Genomic DNA, 20,905 nt, shown 5'->3' with positions numbered 1-20,905 from the left:
TTTCTTTTGTTTCTATTTCTGTTGTCTTTTCATTTCCTTCTATCTTTAATTGCCAGGTCTAAATTTTAGGTCTAAATTTTGTGTAAGAATTTGAAAGGTAGCATTTCTGATGTTTCTTGGCAGCAAAGTTGTTACGACAGTTTCAGATGTTCTTTTTCTCATTGTCTTTAATTTACTTCACAAGTACATAGGTGTAGAAATAAACCTGAAACTAGTTCATTGCATTTATATCCTTGTTTTCCTGTATAAGCTTACAGTTTTGGAAAAGGGCACTAAGCAAGTAAAGCATAAAGTATGCACAAGTATGATTTTCTGTGCAATTGAGGGGTTTGACTTCAGATATCCACCAGTGGGAATAATTGAGATCAAAGCAATAAGTGTGCATAAGTATAATTTTTTGAGCAATTGAAGGGTATGGTAAATCTACCGCCTTATACATACAATGCAAATTTAAGCTTCTCATGGGACAAAATTGAGTCAACTGTATAAGGACCTATAAGCCAATTGCAGTCTTTTCTCCATGTGATAAGTGTAATTTTTGTGCCTACAGAGAAATTCGGTATTACTTGGTGTGGGTATGAATAGAAGAAATAAAGTGCGTGTAGCTAAAGGCACTAGAACTCCTATGATAAGTTGGATTGATGACCCAGATGATGTCTATTTTGTTGCCACGGATGCCACAAGGTAAATTTTTTTACCTCCAAATTTCAACTCTGATTGGCTGCTTCATTTTTTTTCTGCTTTCAAATTTCGGTTGATCTATATCTCTCATTTATTTTGAAATATACCTTCTACTTCTAGAATAACCTCCACTTTCACCGTTGATTTTGTTTTAAGCATGGATTTTATGTTTTGTTTTGTTTACGTTTTTCCTTTTTTGGAATTTTACCATTTGGCTTTTCATTTTTGCACTTTCCTTTGTTTAAACCTAACTTTTCCTCCTTTTGCATGCCTTCTTTTCTTTTAACCTTTATTAGTATATTATCATGTTTATGTTTATAATTATATCATCAAATCTAAATAAATATTTCTTTATTAGGAAACTGAGGAGGAAGGTGTCACAGTCTGATCATAAACGTGCTGGACGTAACCCATGGAAACGACTTCTGCTAAAACCAGCTTTGAAAGTAGAAAAAGAAGTTGTAACTTTGGAGTGAAAAATTCAAATCAGGAAATTTACGGCACAAAATGGAGGAAATTAAATGAACTATAATAATATAGTAACAATGAAATCTCTTCAAGAAAGACAAAACATTGTGCATGTGTTGATCTTTTTCCAACCAGAACAGCATGTTTATTCAATTGTCATCAATTTTGATTGTAAATTTGTTCAATATTCAACAACTCATACATTCATATTATTTTCAAAATTTGTTAAAACTATTCCATAGATATTGAGGACAAACTTGTTTGGAAAATGTTGAAGGCAATAGCCTTGTTTCTCTTAGCATGCAGCAGAAACAAGCCAAGGATCAACTTTGATTTGTCTGTTCTTGCCCAGATTTTGCCAAATTGCCAAATAAAGTAGCGTTACTCAAGAATTCAATATATTATCTTATTAAAATTTTTATTGAGAAGAGGTTGAATATGGCACAAGATAAAACAGGCATAGACAGTTATAAGCGGGATATAATGCATCGGTGAAAGTCCTTTTTAGAATACAATGTTTTTTGTGAATGAAATGAAATCACTGGTGTTGAAATTCAACGTAGATTTGATTATTTTTATATAGACTTGTATAAAAACTATTATTAATTGTGAGAAATATTTTGTTTTAAAATGTGTCTTCCATATTTGCTATGTAAAATGTAGCTGGTATATATTAATTCGTATTTTTTTCTTTCTTTCTTCATCATTATTAGTAATCGTATTTATATTTTCATACAGTGTCTTTAGTGTCCATCAATAAATTAGTCTCACTCATTGCATTGTATAAAATTTGACCTTTGTCTAACCCGTGGGTCAATCATTATAATATCTACTAAAAATAGACTATATTTTCAATTGTGGAAGCAATTAAGTGGCGCTTTATTAGCATCTGATACCATAACATATAGTTTGCAGTAAATCATATCTCTAGTTTAAGCGAGAACTTAGATCAGTCTACTCTATTAATTATTGTTCAATAATCATTTCAATATTTACCATGCATGTCTGCTTTTATTTGGCAACAAACTGATGCAAATCTAGATGTTTGGTTTCATGTTTTTCTGAGGGTAATTCCTAGATCTATGTTTAATCAATTTCATTTTGCAAGTAATGTGCTTTCTTTTTTTTTTTAGTTCAAATAAATTTCCAATTCTGAACTCATAGTTCACTAACCAAACTGATAAAAGCCAAAAACAGGTGTTGATGTCGGTATCTTTTTGTATTTTTTCATTTCTTAGCAATTTGTATATATTTTAGCATCATTCTATGTTGTGCATTTCTTTTGCTCTGGAAATTGTATAAACTCTGTACAGTTTTTTGTAAATTTGAAAATCAAAATCTAAAAAATTTGGTTTTTAGGGCACTTGTTTAGAGTAAGCCACAGTTCTCATAACATTTGAATATTCATATCATTACTACCAAACTATCATAACACATTATTTATTTGGTTTTCTTTTCATACTGAGTTCTGCAATATGTACGTACAATTTCTTAAATAAAGTCAATGGCCTGATGAAATTTGTTATTCTTTAGACAGGTAAAAACCTGTTCAATTTAATGAGTCAAGATTTTTTAACCACAACAAGCTGGGGGCACACATTTATCTTGAGTAATATGTCCTATGAACCTGGTTTCCACGACAGACTTGAGTAGACTACACAATGATCAAAGAAAATTTCTTGTGGTGTGAAATGCACTTGGATTTCAGTTTATGATTAGGACATCAATAATAAATACCCCATCAGAAGCACTCTGTATTTAGTGAAATGTCTTATATCCAGCCTCATAGTTTTCATTATCACTTTCAATTAAAAATCATCTGCACACAGAAACATGAAAGCAAATATGATGACAGTCTTGTATCCAAACTGTTACATCTTCATTACCATTAGCTCATATCTCTATGTCATTAGGCACTGATGTTTAAATGATCTATTCTTACTTGCTTTTAACAAACAATTTGTCAACCTTCAATAGATACTCTTTAGCCTCCCCGCCACATAGTTGATTTGAATAAAGATTCTGAAACAGTAACTTCTAAACAAACTAATGAGGTTGTTGCTGTTGTTGAGCTTGACGTTGTTGAAAACGTGATGCCTGCTGTTGTCTTAACATAGTGTCATCATAAGATTTGACAGTCAATGTTTCTTTAGGTCCAGTATTCCACACAGCACCACTCTCATCAACAATGGCTGCCTCTATAGTAATACCATGAATACCAAGAATAGGAAATGGAAGTAGAAAGTTGACACAGAAATAATCATTGTGAGGCTCTATTGTCCTGGTTAGAAAATGTGATGTAATTTCATTCATCTTAAATATAAAAAGAAAATCATAATTTAACAAAAACTACTACAAAAACACTATGATATAAGATAGCTTGCGTTGCAAGGTAACATATGCCCACTAGCAGCTGTCAGAAATAATAAAACAGTCGTTATTGAATAAAGTATGAATTTTCTCATATTGAAGAAATTATTTATGCTGAATAATTCCACAAAATTTTTTAAAATTAATATCAATAACCCAAATACAACAAACAATTAAATCACACAGCTCTAATCAAGGGCAAAAAACAACTTTTGAAGCGTGTTTACAAAGTCAAGGGCAATAACTTGAAAACCGTACATCAAAAATGCATCAAGTTATAACATGTCCGAGATCTTATCAATTCCAATGATCAACCCAAAGTTAATGGCATTAACTCAAAAATATTTAACAAAAACTACTACAAAAACACTATGATATAAGATAGCTTGCGCTGCAAGGTAACATATGCCCACTAGCAGCTGTCAGAAATAATAAAACAGTCGTTATTGAATAAAGTATGAATTTTCTCATATTGAAGAAATTATTTATGCTGAATAATTCCACAAAATTTTTTAAAATCAATATCTATAACCCAAATACAACAAACAATTAAATCACACAGCTCTAATCAAGGGCAAAAAACAACTTTTGAAGCGTGTTTACAAAGTCAAGGGCAATAACTTGAAAACCGTACATCAAAAATGCATCAAGTTAGAACATGTCCGAGATCTTATCAATTCCAATGATCAACCCAAAGTTAATGGCATTAACTCAAAAATATTTCATCGAAAATGTGTCAAGTTAGAACTTGTCCGAGATCTTATCAATTCCAATGATCACAACAAGTTTCATCAGAATCGGTTGTAAACTGTAGCTTCAATCCTGCTCACAAACTATTTTTAACAAATTTCCACGCATTTTAACAAAGTCAAGGGCAATAACTCAAAAACTGTTCATGGAAAATGTGTCAAGTTAGAACTTGTCCGAGATCTTATCAATTCCAATGATCACACCAAGTATCATCAGAATCGGTTGAAAACTGTAGCTTCCATCCTGCTCACGAACTATTTTTAACAAATTTCGACGCGTTTTAACAAAATCAAGGGCAATAACTCAAAAACCGTTCATCGAAAATGCGTCAAGTTAGAACTTGTCCGAGATCTTATAAATTCCAATGATCACACCAAGTTTCATCAGAATCGGTTGAAAACTGTAGCTTCAATCCTGCTCACAAACTATTTTTAACAAATTTCAAGGCGTTCTAAGTCAAGGGCAATATCTCAAAAACCGTTGATTGAAAATATGTCAAATTCGAACTTGACCGAGATCTTATCAATCTAAATCATCACACCAAGTTTGATCAAAATCAGATAAAAACTGTAGTCTCTATAGTGCTCACAAGAAATGTTGACGGACGGACCGACGGACAGGGGCGACGACAATATACGACCACATATTCATGTGGGCGAATAAAAATGCACTTGTAAAATTTGTTTTTTTCAAATTTGAATTAATACTATACAGCAAGTTCCAGCTTGATATATACATGTGAAAATATAGTAATGAAATAATTATGTTAATTTGAATATGTATGATATATGACACAGTTTAATTGAACTCAATTCAGATGCACAATATAACGTTGCACTGTTAAATATTTCCATATTGACTTCTTTTTCCTGTTCAGAGACTTTATTAATTTTCCTTAAGTCGACATATTATTGATTTAACTTTAATTTGGTTTGAAGCTATCCTGAATTATTTTACATCCAAATTACTTGTCAATGTTAGAAGACAAATCTTTATTTACCAGAGTAATCTACTAATAATAAAGCCCACCTTCGTATTAGAACTTGAAGCTGTACTACGACTCTGTAGTATAGTTTTAGTAGTAATAGTAACTTGTTTAACTTGTCTAAATAAACTGTCACTATGATGTATGACACCTTCAACTTTTAATGTCATGTGGGTATCACATCGTACAGAGATCGGTTCTTGATGTATATTCTGCTGTGGTGATACCGCCAGCTGCAAATAATCATAAAGCATTTGTCTACAATAAATTATAAGCTATGGAAGATTTTTAGGATCAGGGCTATTTCCAACAAAAACATGACTGGAAAAATAACTGGAGGTTAATATAAGAATGGAAATGCAGTGGCGTTTCTAGAAAACATTAGTTGAAGGGTCCAAGCAAGGGCCAGAAAATTTTCAAGGGGGGCCACAGGCCATTCTTTCACTATGTAAATTGTTAAAAATTTTGAAAGTGGGGAGACAAATCCAGGCCCGTCACTTTTCTGGTCACATTTCTGGCCACGCCACTGTGAAAATAATATTTCCCGTGCAAACATTGACAAAGAAATATATATTTGAAACTTGACCTACCTTAACCGCAGTATATTGTAATGTCTGGAAGAAATATCTAGGATAAGGATGAGAGGCCTGTAACATTAACTTAGCAGACGATGACAACAACTCAATCTGTAATTAGAGACTTTCAAATTCATAGCATTGTATATTTTTGGAAATTGAGATACCAATGATCTCTTCAAATTAATTCAAAACATAGAGAAATTTATGTAGCATTTAATGGTCAATTCAAAAGTACAAGAACTTTGATGAGTGGAACTTTGGCTCCATGATAAAACCACACACGGCCTGTTTTTGTTATACCAGAATTTCCATGTACAACCATTTGATTTTTGAGATCAAATGATCTTGACCTATGCAGAGATTGAACCTGAGATTTCAATAGTTAGTGAGCAAATGTCTTACTTCCCTAACCTTAACTCCTTTGTTAACACTGAAAGCTTAATATATATAAATAAACAGACCTTGCTAGTCATATCTGATATAGGTGTAGTATGTAATGTTGTTTCGAGATTGTAAGATATTTGTTGTAAAGCCATCTGTACTGAACCCTCCACATCTTTATCTAATATTTGTTGTTTATTTCTTCTTTCTCCTAATAATCCAACTCTAAAATGGATAAACATGATACAAATAAGATATAATACCACTTGGGTAACCTGGCAGTGAGGTTTACAGCCCAAGCCAACTAAAGTCACTAAAGATTTAGATGACAAAGGTAAATTTCAATTACTCTTTCAAAACAGCTACCTAGCATTTCATAAAGTAAACTTCATCCAAATCTACTGGGCCTAAAACTAAAAAAACTTAAAAATATTATATCATGCTATTGAGACTAACAACAGCATCAACTACTCCTAGAATCAGGACAAAATGAATTTGTATAGTATCACAATACTTACCCTGTATGTACAAGAGAAACTATTGTTGTTATACTTGATTTAATTACATCACAGCTTTGTTGTAATCTTACCATATTGTTAAAGAAATTTCAAAGATAAATGTCTGCTCTGCTCGGTGCATGGGCTGGTACACCTACTCCACTGTATAAGCCTATACACCGCGAAAACCATAAATATAACTATTACACATTTCCATTTTATCAGATTTTACTTTCACAAAATATAATTGACCATAAAAAAGGATACATATCAACATTTTCTAATGATTTAGAATCAGCATCAAAAGAAGACCAGTGTAGTTCAGAGATTTTAACACTTAAATCTTCATATTCTTGTACACATTTCTCTAACTGAAAATATAAGCATATTAACAACCAAGCTATTATACTTGAGCAAATATAACTGCACATCTGAGTTTGATTCAAAACATAATACAAATAGTCAAGTTAATTTCATTAAACTAGCTTTGGATAAAGTCTCTGGATGTGCACAAATATCTTTGCTGGACTTTGCACAAGTAATTTGGAAAAAAGTGTCACACCCTTTTTACTATCAATAACTAAATAAATTATGTCAGGAGACATTTACTACGAAATTATAAAATTACCTGAGCTATAATTTGACTCCATCTAGCACTGTCTTGACCATTACTAGCAGCCAGGGCAGAGGCTATAGCTGGAGGTGGGGATGTACGGAATGTATTACAGGTCAATAATAACTGTTGATGAGCTTGTACTAACTGTATTCTAATAGTAATATACTCTATAGCAAACTTCAGATGAAACGTACTTGAACATCCAGCCTAATATTAAAGATCAACCACGATAAACAAGAACAAAACCAATAGATCAGGATCATTAAACAAGACAAATGTTTGACAGTTAAATATACTACTTGAAATATGAGTAAGCAATTATTGGAGAAAACTAAAGATTTTATTACACATCGGCTTAAATCAAAAAATCTATGCATAATAATTGGTGGAAATTTCAAAAAAATTTAAGCTTGTTAGTAATCATATTCATACATGCATGAAACTTCTTTGTAAACTATAAAATATTTGAATACATACCTTCAAGGCAACAAGTGATTTCTGGTACATTTCTAAGGCAGCAGAAGAACATAATAATAAATTAGAGTTATCACCCTTCACATCTTGCAACTTGATTTCTACTTGACACAGATGTTCTAAAGCCATCAACCAATAATACAGATTCTCAGATGCAACCTACAATTTTATACAAACAATAGTGTTAAACCCCTTACTCCAAGCACTTTAAATCTAAAAGTCATTAATCAGCTTCAGTAAAATATCCCCATTTTACTACAAATAATACCCCTCTAAATTGGTTAAAAGATGTTATTAAAATCAAAATCTGACTTGAAAGCAATTCTTATGCAATATTTTGGATGTATGCGAAATAAAATAAGATATTTCCATATGTAATTTTAAACTCCTTACCTCTGATTTGATTTGTTGTAAAAGAATATAAGCTATTCCACACTGACCATATCTCATAGCTTGACGAACAATTTTGTAAGCTAACCATTGATTGGCTGTTTCTCCACAATGTAATATCAGATCTTTAATTTGATTGGGTATTGTAGCACCCTTTGATGCTTGAAACAGTAGGGTACATAAATATACCTGAATGAAATCAAACAATAAAAATACAGTTTCCAAAAATTGAGTAATTAAACGTGAAAAGAAATGGTTTAAAAACAAATGTGTAATATACAAAATAGGCACTATTAAACTTAGGATATATTACTAATGCCTTACTCAGTCAGCATATCTGTCAAGTTCTATCAATTTACACATACTTAAAAGTGGAACCTTAAAATCAAATAAAGTTTTGTAAGAAATTGATCACTAACATGCTACCAAGTGTACTTTCTATTTAATCTAAAAGTAAAAGTAATGTGAATAGTTAATAAATGTAACTATACCTGTGTATTAGATATGTGGGAAGTTTGAACACTATCTGTTAAATAAGATATAATACTAGGTACAGCCAACTGAATATTATTATTATTATTATCTCCTATTGATGCTAAACATTCACATAATAACTCAGCTTCTTTCCCTAGTATCAAAAATTAGAAAAAATTAGACATATAGCAATAACAAATGGAGGGGTATTCAAAATAATCTTTCTTTTACCAATATAAGCCATGTTTTACTTAATCAAGTGACTTTTTGTCCAATATAAAATTATCAAAATTTCATGAATTTAGAGTGTTAGAAACAAAAATGTATTTTTCTTATAATGGCAAGGAAAAAAGGCATCTTAAATCCTCAAATGTTCACACTATTGTCTTATTATTCCAAACATGTGGTTTGCTTGTAGATTTAGTCATTTACACCAGGTCGTATCTGTAGATCACAAAGAGGATTTATTTTCTTCACCCACCTTGAGCTTGAGGTAGTAGATTAGCCATTGTCTCTACAAAACCTTCACAATGTAATGGTGATACTTTACATACTCTTATAGCACATTGTAGACTTGACTGAAAATTAATAGAGAAGACATTTATTTAATATATCATAAATTTCTTTTTTGAAGGCTTTAATTTATATATTATCTGAAAGTGTTTTCCTTGTAGTTCACTTGATTTGTCATAAGACAATCTAGTTAACCATGGCTAAAAAATAACAGAGTTTACTATCAGAAATGAACTTATAGGCATCAAAGATCTAGCAAGTGATGATTCATGAAATTATCTATTATTATCTAATAATCTATAGTAAGAAACATGTTGCAACTTACTTTTAGTTCCTGTATAGGACAGATATTATTACCAATCAATAATATAAGATGTGTTTGAATAATAGTTATTTCTTCTGATAGGTCCACTGATAAACCTGTAATGAAGCAAGCCAGTCAATGAACAATGAAGCATTAAACATAATATCTGATACGGAAATGTTATCTATGTGTATATCATATTTGTACTAGGAAATGAACCTAGACTGAAAAAACTGCTGTAATACAAAGACACACAGCAAATGATTAGGTGGGACTTACGTTTAGATCCAGCCAATAAGGTTAATAATTGAACAGTTTTTGTTGATAATGCCAAGTTGTCATGGTAACAGTACTCTTGACAAATCTTCATCAATTTACTATCTGAAAACATAGAAGATAAAAAAAAAAGTATGTGTGATATAATATATTATGAAAATTGTTTTCATGTGTGACATATAGAATTCCCTCTCCAATTTATGAATTTTCACAGTTTTAAACTAATTGCAATTTATCCATAAATACAAATAAAGATATAGCATCAATAATTGAATTGATATGTGCCCTTTGCCTCATACACCGTGAACAATATACCATTTAAGGCACAATGAATAATGATTTACCATTATGACAAATAGATATAAACAGACATACTAAAAGATACTGAACATCAAATTACCTGGTAAGACTGGTATCAATCTAACAGCTACAGTATTACAGATACTATTCAGTATATTAATACTGTTTATCTTTAAAACTATACTGGGAGTTGATAAAGTGAATTCAGCTATGGTCTAGAATATCAAAAGTTAAACCTAATGAGTGAAAGAAAGTATCCCTAAATGTATTCCTTCTGTCAGTAAAAGACAATAATGGTACATTTCCAGAGAAAATTGATCAATCCTGTAAGATAATGGTATATTATGTCAGCATAGAGAAAATTTGACTTTTTTTTAACCAAAGAATAACAGGTCAATAATCCTGAACTTCAGTACTTAGATACAAACCTCAATGTATTCTCCTTTCCACATATGAGATGATATCTTGGCTAGTTGTTTAAGGTTTTTAAGACAAATGAGTTTGACAGGTTGTCGACAGTCTGTTTGTAAATATTTTAATAATAATTCAACATGTTCTTGTACACTGAATAATGATCTGACAGCTAGTTGTGTCATGGTATCTAATGTTAGAATCACAAATCTACAGGCAGGATAACATTCTAATAATGAAGTACACACTTGCCACGCCTGGAATATAAATCATATATTACAATTAATTAAGGAAATAACTCTTTTAATTCCTTCTTTTTTTAATCATCTTACAGGGAAAACAGGTAGACAAAAATTGAAATAAACAAAAAATCAACCAGGTCCATCTTTCACAAGAAATCTTAAAATAATTTTTGCTATAAACATGGAAAGTATATAAGCAAATTTTCAAACTAGTGACAATTTTAATAATAAAAGTTTTGGTGAAGCAGGGGCCAGGACTAATGGATTCTTTCCTCCAATTTATATTTTGTCCATCTTATTGATAACAACTTTTTTCCTTATTTATAGCTGAGTTGACTCGATTAATGAAGAAAAATAACCAAATGTTTCTACTTTTTTTTACCTTGGCAGCAGTAGTAATATCATGATGCATGTGTTGAAATATCAATATCAGCTGTAATTTCATATCAACTGGTGTAGCTAACCCAGAAATCATCTCAGCTAATTTATTACAAATACCAGCTGCAAATACCCTGCAAGAAAACATGGTTATTATATTAAAAGATAAAAGTACTGTCTGCACTGCGCAAGACTGAATCCATTAAATCAAAAACAATTTTCAATACTTCCAATACTAATTCTTTCAACTCTTATCATTTAATAAGATTACCTTTCATCTGATCAAACTTCTAACAGGGTAAAATTGTCTAAAATTACTTTTCATTTCAATATTTATTAACTGTCAAGAAAATAGCAGATGTTAAGGATCTGAACTAAAAATTCCTTTGATTGCAACCTAATGACAGGTTCATTTGTATTTCAATTCAATTGTATCAACACCTACTTGGAGACAGCTGAAAAATGATTAGCTGCAAAAATAGCTGCTTCCACTTCTACGGTATCATGTGAATCTAAACTCATTGTTATACTGTGATGGACATTTTTCTTTTCTGAGATAATACCAGCTATACTTCCTAAAGTCCTTAAATATCAACATGTAAATTTTTTTTACAAAATTATTACAATAATATCATTGAATCATTGGATAAGCCTCAGAATTATATAATTACTGTTTTAATGCATGTAGTCTTAGACTGGGTTTCTAATGCACAAGCATTATCATTTGAAACATTGCAACCACACATAAGCTTGCAATACAAAGGCAGTTATATACAATATCTCCTTCAGATATAAGTATTCAAATTTTCAAGCATTTGAAATTCATATAAATGAGTTGTTGTCTTCAGACATCCCAATATCACAATGTAGGCATATATTCAAATGTTACCTTAAAGTTATAGCCCTTGCTACAGGATCATTACTGTGTAGAACAGTGAATATTCTTTTAATAAACTCGTCAACATTAATTATTTTATCTAAATGTTTCTCACTCTGCTGAGTCACTTTTAATATACACAGACGAATAAAATTATTCCTGAAAAATTCATGTCTCTGATTAACAGCATACAAACATTCACATCTGACTGATACAGAAGTATTTATCAAAATCAAAATATTTCTCTCCTACAATTGTCGTATTTAGCACAATTTCAACAGAAAAAATATTTTGTTATTGTAAAATGTAATTAGAAATTATAGCATTTACTAAATCAATATAATCATTGCATTGATTATGCATTTCAATCCCACACTTTCAATCAATACTGATGGTTTTGATTGTTTTTTATAAAATCAAATTGACCTTTGACATATCATACTTACCCTGCTCTGAACACATCAGCTAGTTTCAATAAAGCTGAATTTATTAAGATGGGAAATGGATATTTTTCAAACAATTTAGGAAATTTAACTACTGCTTCACATTGACTGCCAATTTTATTTGATCTAAGGCCTAAAAATATAAAATGATAATATAGCTCATAATGTTCATCCATTTATTTCAAATATATAACAGAAATGTCCATTAGGCTAAAAAGAAGCTGAAGAATTGAGGCTGAAGAGTCCTAGGCCTATTATTATACTTCAACTTCTTTGTATTAGATAAGACCTAAATATTTTACTTATTTCATCTGTTAGAACAAAGCAACATAAACAACTCTGAAAAAATTAACAAATATTTTATAAGTTATTCCGCACCAAACCAAAGTTTTTACTTCAGATGTCACAAGAAGGTATGAAGAGTTATGTCCCTTCGTACAATTTATCAATTCACCCCTGTTCTATACATAACAACAGATGTGAAATATAGCAAATGATGCAACATACCCTTATCAAGTTCTGTTAAAGCAGAGTTAGCATCTTGTTCTTGTTCAGCAGTCACATTTTCCGAAATTGAAGTATTCATGTTTCTAACTCCAACTAAGGAGGCTGCCATTTTGAAAATTGTACGACCAATAAAACTAAAACGAAACGAAAATTAATATGACGAGGAAATTACTCTGGAGTACACTGTTAGTATAAATTTCTGTAAGGAAACCATGTCATAAAGCATATAAAATGCAAATACAAACATGCGTTTCCTGTTTTTCAAATAGATTGAGAGGAATCACGTGATTTTCAAAATGGTGGACAACACAAAAAATCTTTCCGCTTTGCTCAACGGGCTTACGAAGCGCAATTATTACGGTGAAGAAGAGCTGACAGACGAATTCTTAAAAAATGAACTGTACCCTGACCTTGAGGAAGATGAATTTAAAAATCTGGTTAATCGATGCCTTCACCTAATGAAGGTAGACCAACCCTTCATCGTTTGCAAGAATTTCAGAAAAAGTGGGCGTAGCATTTGCAAGACAGGCAAATCGGCAGGCATTATTGAAGCACAGCACACTCAAAGCACTAGTTCACTAAAGCTTCAGCCAGTTTTTCTTTTTTTTTTCTGAGTTGACGCTTGAAATTTGATGACTTAATTTTAATATAACAAGGAACATAATATTGAGATCAGATTATTGAATTATTGTAGGTCACACATTCGGCCAGAAAAACCCAGTATGATGAACATAATATTGTGTGTTTTTCTTTTATAGAATATGGTATCAGCTGATATGGACATGACACAACTAGAGATTTTCTTAACAGCTCAGATGAAACGGAGAGAAGGAGCTTTAACAGAACAGCAAGCGAATGCTTATAGAAAATTTTGGAAAACTCACAAAACAAAAATTCATGATAAGATAGTGGAACAGACAATGTGGGGTAATACTCTCAAGAAAGTGTCTTGGAGAATTGATTTAAAATCTCAGGGACGAAGATCAGACGATATAAATACTCCATCAGCCATCATGGAATTACAAATTGCTGAACATCAAAATAAAGATCAGGTATGGGTATAATTTGCTTATTTTAATGTAACTTTAAGCTTTTGATTGAAATTTTATTCAACCAAACAGAGGACATAGTTAGACAGCTAAAATTATCTGATTACTGTATTAAGTTTTATAATATACATGTATAGTTTAATTGTTTAATAAAATAGTAGGGAATTGAGGGTGAATTGAATGACAGCAACAATGATCCTGATAAGAATTACATAAACAATAATAAAACAAAAACACTCATTTCTCATTTCATTTTGATTTGTAGTTAACAGAGGTGGTGAGGTTTGAAATGGATGAACAGAAATTAAAATCAGTGTTACAAAGTATGGAAGAAATAGAAGAACAGATTGATAATTATTGTAATGATATTCAAGATGATCAGTTATTGCGTTTTTTAGCCATTACCATCACCAATAAAAGCACTGTTCTGAAGTTGTATTAGAAAGAATGTGAACAAAATCAAAGCATGCTGTACCCAGGCTGAAAGTTTGTGTGACATAACAGTTTCTTTTCATGAAATTAGGATTAATGCTGGACTGAACTATAATCAGACCATTTTTGTGGTGTAAATATAATATTTATTTGTTATTTCCTGTTACACTTGTTTTATATCCATTAATAAACCATGCATGATTTTTTTTATATTCATGGTCTTCCTTAGATTACTGCTACAGACCAAATTAAATCATTTTTATGTAAAAATGTAGTTATCTCCCTTCGGCCATAGTGAAAGATTATCTCGGATAAAGAGACTAATATACCGATCCCAAATATTACGTAACATTTTAAAGGGAATGAATTGCCTGTCAGCTCCCTTGACAAGTCTGTGGCCCCTTCTCGCCCCCTCACTAAATGTTTCATAGAAAGGCACTGATTCACGTCCTTCATTGATCTCGGGTTGGGAAGGAGATGTACTCGCTGAAACGAGAGCCCGTGAATTCAATTCTCGAGATAATACCTTCTGATTATTCAACCCTACCTTCACCTGTCATTGGTGCAGGTCGGAGGGACTGCCACGAAAAAAAGCGTTGGAGAAGGGTTCAGATGGGACAATAAACCAAGACCCGATGTGCTACATGTTGTGCACAGTAAAGATCTCTCGGCAATATTGGAAATCAAAAAGAGCTAAATCCCTTTAAAACATGACATCATGATATCGAATGATTATATTTTAATATTGTGTAGAGAGATAAAAGGTCGATCGCTTTCATTATATGATAACCACTCAGGTAAATCGCTCGGTTGTTCAATATTACAATAGACACCATTAGTGAGTCATTTTCTCATAATTAAACAAGAGTTACCTCCCTTGCTGTTGAACTGAAGGCAAGCAGGTAGTCGGTTAACTCGGTTAATTATGACAGTGATAACACCTTACTTCAGGTAGTTGTAGACTCATTTGATGTTTCACAGAGAATCTAAGTGTTTCAATTGATAGTCTGGAACTACGACGGGAAAAAAAGGATGGAAACTGCAAAAAAATGTTATGACTTTCTGATGAGCCCACAACCGGTGGCTGACTTTCAAAAGTTTTGTCATATAAGACCTAAATACAAGTCAGGATTTAAAGATGGAGCTACAGAAAGCAATGGAGAAAATCAGTGTAATGGAAGTTGTTATTGTGATGAGATTTCCCCATCTTGTAGCATGTCAGGAAGGGTGTGTCAAAATTCAGGTCAAGTGTCAAATGGCCGTGTCAGTTCAGCCATTGATAAATCTGGGTTAAAGAAGAGAAATAATGGCACTTTAAATGGATACAAGAATGGATTTGTACATGATATCAATCAAAATGGAACAAAATTACATGAAAATGATCAGGTTCAACACTCAGGAAAGACCTTGCACAATGGCCCAGAATATGAAATTGGAAATTATTTCATTTTTACTCTTTTTCGCTTTGGAGCCGAACTAGGAAATGAATTTTTCTATGTTATATTTTATACATTTTCTATGTGGAACTTTGATACTTTAATTGGCTTAAAAATTGTCTTAGTTTGGGTGTTATTAATGTATGTTGGACAATCGTTGAAAGATGTTATATGCTGGCCACGTCCTGCTAGCCCTCCTGTGTTTCAGTTGGAAGATCGCTATGCATTAGAATATGGAATGCCATCAACGCATGCCATGGTAGGAACTGCTATTCCCTTTATGCTGCTGATTTTTACTGTTGATAGATATGAGGTGAGTTTTTAAAGTTCAAGGATATTATTCTGATCAAAGGCTTACTGGGGCCATGTCCCATAATATAAATCTATAAATAATTTTCTAATAGCAAGCATTGTTTTGCTCGCTTGAGTATTTGGGCTCAATAGAAAAAGCAATTTTTTTTATTTCTTCATTACCCACTTCACAATGTTAAGGTATAAGATGAAGTTTGCAATATGGTACCTTGTTTGGCATTGTGCAGATACTTTATGACATGCCTACTGTTAGATAGCTTACCATATCTCATTATGCAATAGTTAGAATAAATATGTATATGACTACATGTAATGGAATATGAAATTCTATATCTAATCAGTATATTGACCGAATGTATAGAAAATTTTATTAATACTACTATGACTATTACTCTATTGAATCATAATTACCAGTATTATATTTAATATTGGTGAATACTGGTAGCTTTCTACTTTATATACCGGTATTACATGTTAGGTTTACTACAATGTATATAATAATCTTATTACTATTGTATGTAATGTATAATAATGAATCTCATTAACAGGCTTATATTTCATATACTTTTATAATACCCTATGAACATAAACAATAGGCTTTCAATATTAATTACATGAGACAGTTAATATCTTTGTACACAATTGCCTTTATGATATTAGGTCACATTCTAGCAGTATCTATCAATACATTTTCATCTGACAAGGTCCTCTACATTTTTAAATACGAATAATGACAGACTGCCTTACTGCACCTTTAAGGACTTTACTTTCAAAATAAATGAAAGCCTTCAAAAAACAATTGATAAGGGATGGGGTGATTAAAAATTAGAGGTCAGAAAACTTTTGGAATATAATATCAGATTGTTGATAGGAAAAGATTAAATTTTACATACATTTAAAATGAGTCAAATATTTCTTGAGGTGAGGTGATATTTTTTATGATATATCAGCAAACTGATAACCTTCAATAAAATTACTAAGATATATGCTTCAATGAACATGTAGACTAAAAGATTCAAAATTTTTAGGGGATTTTATATCATTAATATTGTTTGAACATCTGGGCCAAAAGATATATTAGTATGAGATTAAAGTTACTGAAAGGCAAAAGAAATCTTAATTCTGGAAAAATTTATAAAACTTAATCAGACAACAGCAGTAACATGTTCTGGAGGTAGATAAACTGTTCTAATGTTCTGTTGCTTCTTTTTCCATTTAACAGTTTTAACACTGGCTTTTTTCAATGTCTTTACCTACATATAGCAGCATTTGAAAATAAAAATACATGTAGTAGTTGAATTGAGTTTATCAGTATGTAGTAGTATTTGATATAATTCAGACCATTTTATTTATTGATATTTTTAATTATTAGTAAGCTTATTTATTTATAGTATTTAATATTCACATCATCTCAGGATTGATAATTCATTTAATTAATAAGCATTATCAACATGTGATCACAGCTTCATAAATGAGGACATGGAAAAAAAGTGTCTTGCAGTTGAGATTGAACAATAACCAAGCACCAGCTGGTGTTCTTCAGACTGTGCCCATTAAAGATTCCTTGATAATTCGAAAACTGTTATATAGATATATGCACATTCAATATCAATTACAAGTTTTGAATACAATTTACCGTTATGCTAAAAACAAGATGAGACTATTTATTAAAATGAAAATTCTACAGGACTAGATCCCTTTAGTAAAGTAAGAAGCAGGTTATGTGGTGTAAGCTTACTATTTGTACTATTTTTCAATAGATTCATCTACTGTTGTATTAATGCAACCATAGTAACATATACTGTCTAGATCAATATCCTTATTCAACATGTTGTTTCATAATCTGAAATATGATTTGTATGAATATCTGTCAGTGTAGGCTGTTGAAATATTTAATGCTAATAAATTTCATACTTAAAGAGATATAGTTATCAAATAGAGCTAAATTTCAGCTAACTATAGTTCTTTTAAGAGTCAAAATACAGTAGAAACTGTATTAAGAGACTACTCGATGGAATAATAACGGTCTCTTAAGACTGACATAATAAAAAGGACAGGTGCTACATTTTGGGGGATTGATTTTAATCTGGAATATATGTAAATAGTCTTCAGAAGTACTAGTAATGTACAAAAATCGCATGATTCATTTAAAAATACTTCAAACTAGGAATTTTACTCACTTTTCCTATATATGTCTTTTCTAAATATCACAGGGTATCTTAAATTGACGAATCTGAACACACATAGATTTGAAGGCTCAAATTTCGATGGCGAGTTTTGAACACTATCACTGATTGGCTTTGCTAAAAAACTCCCTTTTCTGAGACTATAGTGTGATTGGTGAAAAAAACTGACCTACCTGTCCCTTTAAGTAATGCCCCCATCTCCCCTCGTCCATTTTGGGAAGTGTTATTATCGTTATAAAACAATAAACATTAATGCAGTATAATTTGTATTTTCAGTACCCAGTGTTATTAGGATTAATAATAGCTATATTATGGTGTAGTTTAGTATGTTTAAGTCGTATTTATCTTGGAATGCATACAATCATGGTAAGTATGTTAATTAAGATAACATTATGTATACTGGTAGTAGATAGATATGCAGTAGTAAATACCAAATAAATATCATTTATCATGTGCCACTTTTAATGTTTTATGTCTTTTATTTCTGAACTTGATTTGGCTAATGAAGTAGAGACTTACGTTGAAGCATCAGGCAACACTGTTAGAACAACCTCTGTCAAAAGTGAAATTCCATACTGCTGTAGGGATGGACTCCATAGATAGAAACTATAGTCTGTTCATAATGAGGTGTCATAATGTTCAAAAATCTATTGGTCCTATTGGGTGTTTGTTTAAAAGGACTTTGACCTCCATTTAATGTTTAAACCTTGTATACGCCCTATGGATGAAAATTTATGAAATTGAATTGCAATCATCAGTTCAATCAATCATTATTTTTTACTGAAAATGCATGAAATCTTGATCATTCGAATGATTTTTGCCTTTGAGCATGTGGTGTTTTTTTGGTATATATAATATAACTATCAAAAATGTCCAATTATGAAATGAAATACCAAATAAACATCATTAGCCATGCTAATGCCTAGTTTAGAAACTCAGTATCCGAATCTTGGAAAGGTCATTCATTATAATATATCATCAAGCTGATCACCTTCGTAAGCAAAACAGTAATTAGTGCATTGGTCAAAAATATGAGAAAGTGTGGTCCCAACATGATACCAAATGACAGCTTTGTAAACAGTTACACTGTGGAATGTGAATTTTGATTTATTATTTATTCCAGGATATATTAGCTGGGTTGGTATTAGTTACTATATTATTATTTATTATGGTACCATGGGCTGAAACAGTTGTACTATATATAGTAATGACCAAATGTGGTGGATTATTAGCCTTATTAGGAGGTGTAGTCTTAACAATTTGTTATCCTACCCTTGATAGATGGAGTACAGCACGAGGAGATACTACAGTATTTCTAGGCGTGGCATCAGGCATGTTGTTAGGAACCTGGATTAATTTTCAGCTAGGTTATATCATTCCGTCAAACGCAACCCTCCCATATCAAACAGCAATAATGGAATTTGATTGGTTAAAAAGTGGATCTTTACGAATGCTGACTGGAGTTGTTGCCACAGTTACAATGAGATTTATTATGAAACTGTTGACTTTTAATTTACTGTGCTACTTGTTTAATAAAGACCCAAAAGATCCAAAAACTAAAACATGTCTCAAAATAGAGCTGCCATATAAGTTCTGTACCTATTTTGGACTTGCTGTTTGTGCCTCTGTTATAGCACCTATTATATTTACATATGTTGGTATCAATAGAGAATCCTATTACAGTGAATTGTTTTAATTAATTATGCTTGTCTAAATTTATAAGTTATTGAAAACTATGAAAATGTGTTCTGTGCCATAAATCATAATACAACAGCAATAAAAATATATGGTCTTGAGGGAAGTCTCAGTGACTACACTATTGGTACAAGTTCCACTTTTGTATGTGCTCACATGAAAATGTGGACTTATATTGCTGTTACCCCTGACTCTCTATTTCAACATTCCTTCCAAGAAAGAAGCTACAGTTTCTGAGTTCATCTAATTTAGTTAAAAAAGATTTAGTCCATTTTCAATAAAATTTAGTATTCTAGAATGAGATCTTGGTCAATGTTGGAAATTGCAATGCACAATAGTTTAACTTTGCTTTACATTGTTATTTCTTTACTGCTGCATTTGATGAACATTACCTTGCAAGGCAAGCGGTCTTAACAAATCTGTCTTGTGTTTAATAAGAATACCATTACAAATTATTTGGATGATTTTTCTTTTGCTAACATAGCTAAGGATATGGTAACACAAAGTATGACAAAAAGTCTGTCATTATGATAGTAAGCTATATAAATTGCCAGACAGACTTGAAATTTGCTCCACAGTACATTTAAATGCATAATTCACTCCTGTATTGAGAAACTACTAAAATATAACATTTATTAGAAATTGGCTCTTGAACCACTATCACAGCCATTCAGTACATATATTGTTCAGAATTTTTGTTATATTTTTGCATTGTTGGTCATGAATTGGGTGATAATATTGCTTTAAATATATATCATTGAATCTTTTTCTGTTATCTCTTTTAAGAAACATAATGAATTGTTTTGAATATGAAAAAATGTATATGGTTAATGAGTAATTTTTCACCTATAAGTATGGGCTGACTTGAAGGTTAGATTAC

General features: G+C 31.3%; 3 protein-coding genes across 3 annotated transcripts; 2 read left to right on the top strand and 1 right to left on the bottom strand.

The window, feature by feature from the left end:
* Nucleotides 1-3,279: 3,279 nt before the first annotated feature.
* LOTGIDRAFT_91873 (hypothetical protein) lies at nt 3,280-12,988 on the bottom strand (the record flags this gene model as incomplete). The annotated part of the gene is made up of 20 exons (XM_009048739.1): nt 3,280-3,462; nt 5,299-5,487; nt 5,845-5,934; nt 6,264-6,414; nt 6,732-6,797; nt 6,978-7,081; nt 7,339-7,533; nt 7,804-7,959; nt 8,194-8,379; nt 8,682-8,818; nt 9,146-9,242; nt 9,503-9,588; nt 9,737-9,858; nt 10,148-10,272; nt 10,486-10,715; nt 11,083-11,222; nt 11,534-11,671; nt 11,978-12,124; nt 12,412-12,541; nt 12,916-12,988. Coding segments are annotated over 20 exons (2,745 nt in total), but the record flags the coding sequence as incomplete, so codon positions are not given.
* A 223-nt stretch (nt 12,989-13,211) lies between these two features.
* LOTGIDRAFT_138684 (hypothetical protein) lies at nt 13,212-14,406 on the top strand (the record flags this gene model as incomplete). Its single annotated transcript, XM_009048738.1, has 3 exons — nt 13,212-13,379; nt 13,674-13,967; nt 14,239-14,406. 3 exons carry the CDS (start codon nt 13,212-13,214, stop codon nt 14,404-14,406), a joined length of 630 nt encoding a protein of 209 aa, XP_009046986.1.
* Nucleotides 14,407-15,812: 1,406 nt separating this feature from the next.
* LOTGIDRAFT_54296 (hypothetical protein) lies at nt 15,813-19,996 on the top strand (the record flags this gene model as incomplete). Its single annotated transcript, XM_009048737.1, has 3 exons — nt 15,813-16,145; nt 18,607-18,696; nt 19,454-19,996. Coding segments are annotated over 3 exons (966 nt in total), but the record flags the coding sequence as incomplete, so codon positions are not given.
* Nucleotides 19,997-20,905: the final 909 nt, after the last annotated feature.

Source organism: Lottia gigantea (genome assembly GCF_000327385.1).
Source record: "Lottia gigantea unplaced genomic scaffold LOTGIsca_128, whole genome shotgun sequence".
Classification (NCBI taxonomy): Eukaryota; Metazoa; Mollusca; class Gastropoda; family Lottiidae; genus Lottia; species Lottia gigantea.
Note: the sequence above shows the minus strand (reverse complement) of the source record. Positions and strands in the feature narration are given on the sequence as shown.